The following is a 6,000-nucleotide window of genomic DNA, read 5'->3' as shown; positions in this document are numbered from 1 at the left end:
TTCTGTCTGTTGTTGGTGATGCTGAAATCAATTCCGTATCAGCAGTCAGCAGTGTGATTCAATAATGGATTCAGTTCTTTCTTTGATCTGAAATGTCAAAGGACTTTGGACATGAGCCATTTCAACATACTCTCTTTACAAACATCCACCTACTTACATTCTCACACACAGACACACAGATACACACACCTACAGTTACAGCGCATTTGTACATTCATCAGATGCCATGTGTCTGTCTGTGAGGCTGAACTGTGTCTTTTTGAGTCATATCAGACAACTAACAATATCTCCCCACACAACAGGACTGAAAAAACGCACCAGGAAGGCCTTCGGGATACGGAAGAAAGAAAAGGACACTGACTCTACGTAAGTTTCATTAATTTATATACCGGAATTCAACACCTACAAAGCCTGCTATATGAATTTGATATGAAAATTTGTAATGATCAAATCCTTGCTGAAAAAAAAACAGTTATACGTTGCGTTTCATCCCCTTCCGGTAATAGTAATTGTCTTTTTGTTATTAAATCTTTACTGATTTTTAAAGTAAAAGTAAGACTAACTTCTATATTGTTATTAATATTTAAAGATGAACATCTAGGTTTACTTGATTATCAATACATCTTTTTATGTTCTCCACAATAAATATACAGAGCTTTTAAATATAATCTTACTTAGACCTACTATTGGGAGATATAGAGTAACAACCGATAGTTATATGCAATTTATGCCAGTAGTATTATTATAGATTGCATTGACATTATAATTTGTAAGAATTATAACTTACTTTATGGCCATATCAGTAACTGCACTAAATTACATATTTTGCTTAATATGGGCCTCTGAATAAAATTTTGTCTAAAAGTTCAATAAAATGTTCCATTCCAAAAAATTTGATTTGTTTGACTATTATCTCATATCTCAGACCATACAGGATTAATGAACTTATTATAATAGTAGTGCTCCCTGAGGCAGGCTGATGGAGTTCTCGCACAAACCCATCAACATAATGGAGCATTTGCTGCTTGCACACTATGAATCCATCTCCTGCTTCAGGGTGCTATATGCCTGTTTTTAGAGCGTGTGTCTGTTTGGGGCCCATCGCACAGGTGTTTCTGTGCCTCAGAGCGAAGCCTGGCTAATTGCTTCTGTGCTTGAGTTGAGAAAAAAGAGAGGCTTGCATGTTAAGTGGGTATTAAAGACCTCTCTGTCTCTCTCTTTGTCTCCTTCTTTTGTTTTCCCTGTTTTTAGGGGGTCACCAGACAGAGATGGTGGAGTAAGTGCCTCTTAACTTACAGCATCGTTTCAAGAGCCAGATTTACTATTTTGGAATTTGAATTGATGTTTGTTTTAATTAGGGCTGCCAAAGTTGATGATTAACATATGCAATTAATCAAATGTTTAACATTGTGTGTATTCAATTCAATCTGTTCTTTGTGATTTCTGAGAAATTATTTATTGAAATATTCTGAGCTAATTAGAGCTGCAGCACACACACAAACACACACACACACACGCACACAAAAGACCCTAGCATACCACACATTTATAATTTATCACATTACATATATGTAATGATGAAGATAGACATTTTTATGGGTAATTTATCTATAAAATAAGCCCAGATGAGTCATTTGCATTTTTTTGTATGGTAAAATTTCATTATCATCAAAAATAAATTAGTGAAATATTTACCTACAATGATTTATAAAATTTTTAATGAAAAACTGTTAATGTCATTCAGTATTTTAAAAGACTGACAGTTGATTCCACTTATTTGCAGATAGTAAGTTAGTTAAATGATACGCTATGAATAATTATTTTTGCCTTGCAAAACTTTTAAATTTTTACTGCTTTTGTTATTTTGACAAGTGCATTAAAGGGATAGTTCACCCAAAAATTCTCTCATTAATTACCCACCCTCGTGTCGTTCCAAACCCGTAAGACAGAATTTTCATTTTTGGGTGAGCTATCTCTCTCTCTCTCTCTCTCTCTCTCTCTCTCTCTCTCTCTCTTTATATATATAATTTTTTTTTTTTTTTTTTTTTTTTTTTTTTTTTATATATCTTTATTCTTAATTACTTTATGCAGGGCTTTGTAATAAGTGTTCGTGTAAAAAAATTTCATGTGAAGCCTTGTTTGAAATATAAATAATCTGATATGGTGAAAAAGTGTAATAATTGAAATGATGTCTTTATTTTCTGTATAATGGAAGTCCATGGCACAGGAGCTCCAAGAGACTGAATCGGTACTGAAAATATAGAAACAGCATAGTTCTATAGCTTGAAGTTTAACCCTAAAACTGAATACTCATTTAGCACCTGTAGATTCCCCCAGCGGCACCTCTAAATAGGCCAAACTCATCTAATCTAGAAATCAGTGAATCTGGTGTTACTAAAGTTTTGATTTTGAGTGTTTTGATTTGCTCAGCCACAGAAAAAAACCAACGGGGCTTCAAATGGCTTCAATGGGGAGATTGATTGGGACAGATTTGTAAGTACATCTTTTTTAAAAGCCTGATGATACTCCGCAAAGCATGGCAGTTTAAGCCTACTACATTAATGGCTATTTAATTTAGACTATCAAAAAATACCACTGCATCTGTAATAAAGACTAACTTCAGTTCTTTTCTTTTGCAGAACTCGCCTGAGGTAGATGAAGAAGGATATAGCATCAGGCCAGATGAGGAAGAGGGAGATATCCTTTAAGTTTGCCATAAATTAGTGTTATTACATTTTTGAATAATTGATTTCTCTTTTTTTTTTATTATAAGATTTTTTTTGTGAATAAAAACAAAGCTGTGAGGTATAGACATACAGTCTGTTCAGTGCGTTCTTATTGTTTTAGCTAATGTTTTTTCACCTACTGCAGCTTTCCTAACTTTACATAACTTTTTTCTTCTTACATTAAGTTCTATAATATTCAGCTTGTTTTGTAATCATGGCAATTTACGACTGGTCCCTTAACAGCTCTCCACCAGCCCCCAAAGAAAAGTCTCACTTTTTCTCCTCTAGTGAGTCTGAAGAAGAGGAGGACCACCGCAAAAAGTTTAAGATCAAAATCAGACCGCTGCCAGCAGACACTAACATTGCAGCTCCCTCGGTAGATGAATTAAAAGCCTCCATAGGCAACATAGCTCTGTCTCCCTCGCCTCTGGTGAGTCCAGCCAATGTTACCCATGCATCCCAAGCTTATGATATTGTTTCCTGTCACTTTTCATTCTTTAATATCACTTGGCAATAGTCTCTGTTATGTTTTGTGTTAAAGGTTTTGTATTTTGTACTTGTTTTGACATCCCTTATGAAAATATATTGTGAAAGTACCATGGTAGAGTGAAGCTTGTACATTAAATGTAGATATATAGTATTCCATACAGTGAATGTATACTTCAATTCTTTTGCTGTCATTTTGTTGTGAATAAGCATATTGGGTCAAGCTCACACCTGCCTTTTTTGATATTGACTGTAACTCTCAGTGCATGTTTGAGAGGCAATTTACTGGTGCTTTGTGTTTCTGTCAGTAAGGAGAGGAAACAGCCTGTTGTACTGTTGCAGATTTTATTTGAACTGTATAAGGAAGCTCATGAAATGGAGGAAGTGCTTTAGGTTCTTTATTAACCTTGTCAACTCAATTTTATAGTCACATGATGACAAAAGCCACTAGCCAGACTTGGCTTACAGTACAAATGGCTTGTTTTTTGTGGAGTGTTGCTTGTAGTGTGTGGTTAATATGAGGCTATCACACGGTGGAGGCTGTTTCTAGAGAGAGCAGCGTGAACAATTCAGATGGAGCTGCCTGCCATTTTAATAGTCCAAAAACGCCTGCCTGCCATTTCACTGCATCCTGTTAATTAAGGCTCTTTTTATGAGCTTTAAATGAATTTTTAGGATGTACCTTGAACAAGAAAGTCTATGTTTGTGTGCCTTATACTGTATATACAGCATTTAGGAGATGAATATGTCTGTGTGGGATAGCACATCTATTCATTCTCCACTGGCTCAAAACAGACTCCTTTAACAAAACAGTATTAAAATTAAATGACATTTTTCTTTTATTCAACAAGGAAGCATTACATTTGGCCAAAAGTGGCAGTAAAGTCATTTACAAATATTACAAAAGATCTCTATTTCAAAATAAATGCTGTTGTTTTGAAATTTCTATTATGCAGCACAACTGCTTTCAACATCGATAAGATATGAAATGTTTCTGCATGAGAAAGATTTCTGAAGGATCATGTGATGCTGAAGATGAGGAACGTCTCCTGAAAATTCAGGTGTGCCATCACAAGAATAAACTACTTTTATTATTTCAAAATATATTAAAATAGAAAACTTAATTTAAATTGCAATAATATTTCACAGTCTCACTGTATTTCACTGGCAATAAATACAGATGACAGAGCCTTTGCTGATAACATTTTCCTAAGCATCCATCAGATTTTACTATATAATTTTAATATTCGTTAACTCACAACAGAGAATATCCTGAGAACATCTGGTTCATATGGTGTGTGCGGTTAAAAAAGATTCCAGAAAGATTATCTGTACTGAAGTACTGACTTTTAAAAACGTTTTGCCTGTGAAGTCATCTGAAGTTCATCTGACAGAGGTCTTCTCTGACTCACTGTTGTTATCTGGAGTCAGAGTGAGTTGGAGTTTCAGGTGGAGTCTCGCACTGAAGTGTCACTCTGTTCTCTCTCAATAATTCAGCTTGGAAACTGGGAACAATGTCTCCACTGCATGGTGCGGCAGGCCTGCAGACTGAGCACAAGCATCCAGGCCAGAGCCTGTCACATGATGAACCTGCACGCTAAATTATTCACACACGCAGATACATGTAATTCCGTCAATGTGCTTTCAATCAATCTTACTCTGATCTACACCTCAGGACCACCTGGGGTGTTTCTTGTTCTGCTTTGTTCCTAAACTTAATTGTCACTCAGATTGGTCTTTGTGGCAAAGTAATTAGCTTTTCTGGGGTTTTCATTAGCTCTTATTCCCAAAGTTAAATTTGAATCTGCACTTTTATGAATTGCTCTCACAGTATGCTCAATGAATGCTAAACCACTTTGAACTTTGAGCACATTTACCCCTAAAACAGTGCAGTTTATTTAGCTGTAGCCAGCTTTATGAACTGATTGCTTACTGATTGCATTTGTGGAATGTGTAGTATAAAATAGCTCTAGTCCTGGCTTCTTAGATCCATGATAAAGTAACAGTTATGATCTGATATTCCCATAGTGGATCGTTATTCTTTTTATTTTCTGTTGTTTTATGTCAGGAACTATATCTTTGAGCAGAAGGAAGTCACTAATGGGACTGAACAGGATGTTCAAGCAAATAGAGCTTTGAAAGCACCACAAAGATAAAGTTGTTATTTTTCCATCTAGTAAAATTATATTTATGATAAGCATCTAGTACACTACTGTTTAAAGTTTGGGTTAAATGTTTTCAGTTGTGCTTTTTTATATTTTTATAGAAACAATATATTTTTTTCAGGATTCCTTGAATACAAAATCAGAAAATAGCATTTATTTAAATTATAAATATTCTGTAAAAATATAATTTGATCAATTTAATACATCCTTGCTGAATAAAAGTATTAATTCCTTTCAAATAAATGGAAAGTTCTGCATGTTCAGAAAATGTAAATATATATAAAAAAAATATCTTTTTAATGCATATTTTGCATAAACATTTTATTTGCTTTATATTCAAAAAATTGCATCAAATATGTGTAACTAATGGTAATTTTTTTTAGGGAGTTCATCCTAATGTTTTGTACTTTGTATTTTGGAAAAACGACATGCTTTAAGCAGTCTTATTATCTTATTATGACTGAAATCCACTTTGTCCAGTATATTTGAACGCCTGACATTCCTTACTCATGAATTAAACATCAGTCACATGCCCATCCTGTGCCATGGTAACCTGTGCGTGTGTGTGTGTGTGTGTGTGTAACGATGGTGATGGATTAGCCATGAATACTCATCAGAAGAAA

General features: G+C 34.5%; 1 protein-coding gene across 1 annotated transcript in view; it reads left to right on the top strand.

The window, feature by feature from the left end:
- Nucleotides 1-226: 226 nt before the first annotated feature.
- The window catches only part of LOC306844795 (SH3-containing GRB2-like protein 3-interacting protein 1), a gene marked incomplete at its 5' end in the record, with an annotated part of 34,669 nt that continues 28,895 nt past the window's right edge, over nucleotides 227-6,000 (top strand). Inside the window, 6 exons of the mRNA XM_079377170.1 lie at nucleotides 227-366; nucleotides 1,252-1,276; nucleotides 2,228-2,248; nucleotides 2,431-2,493; nucleotides 2,640-2,700; nucleotides 2,981-3,156. Coding sequence (XP_079233296.1) covers nucleotides 227-366; nucleotides 1,252-1,276; nucleotides 2,228-2,248; nucleotides 2,431-2,493; nucleotides 2,640-2,700; nucleotides 2,981-3,156 — 486 coding nt within the window. The remainder of the gene's footprint in view (nucleotides 367-1,251; nucleotides 1,277-2,227; nucleotides 2,249-2,430; nucleotides 2,494-2,639; nucleotides 2,701-2,980; nucleotides 3,157-6,000) is intronic.

Source organism: Barbus barbus (assembly GCF_936440315.1).
Source record: "Barbus barbus genome assembly, chromosome: 25".
Lineage (NCBI taxonomy): Eukaryota > Metazoa > Chordata > Actinopteri > Cypriniformes > Cyprinidae > Barbus > Barbus barbus.
The sequence above is the reverse complement of the archived record's forward strand: the minus strand, read 5'-3'. Positions and strand labels throughout refer to the sequence as shown.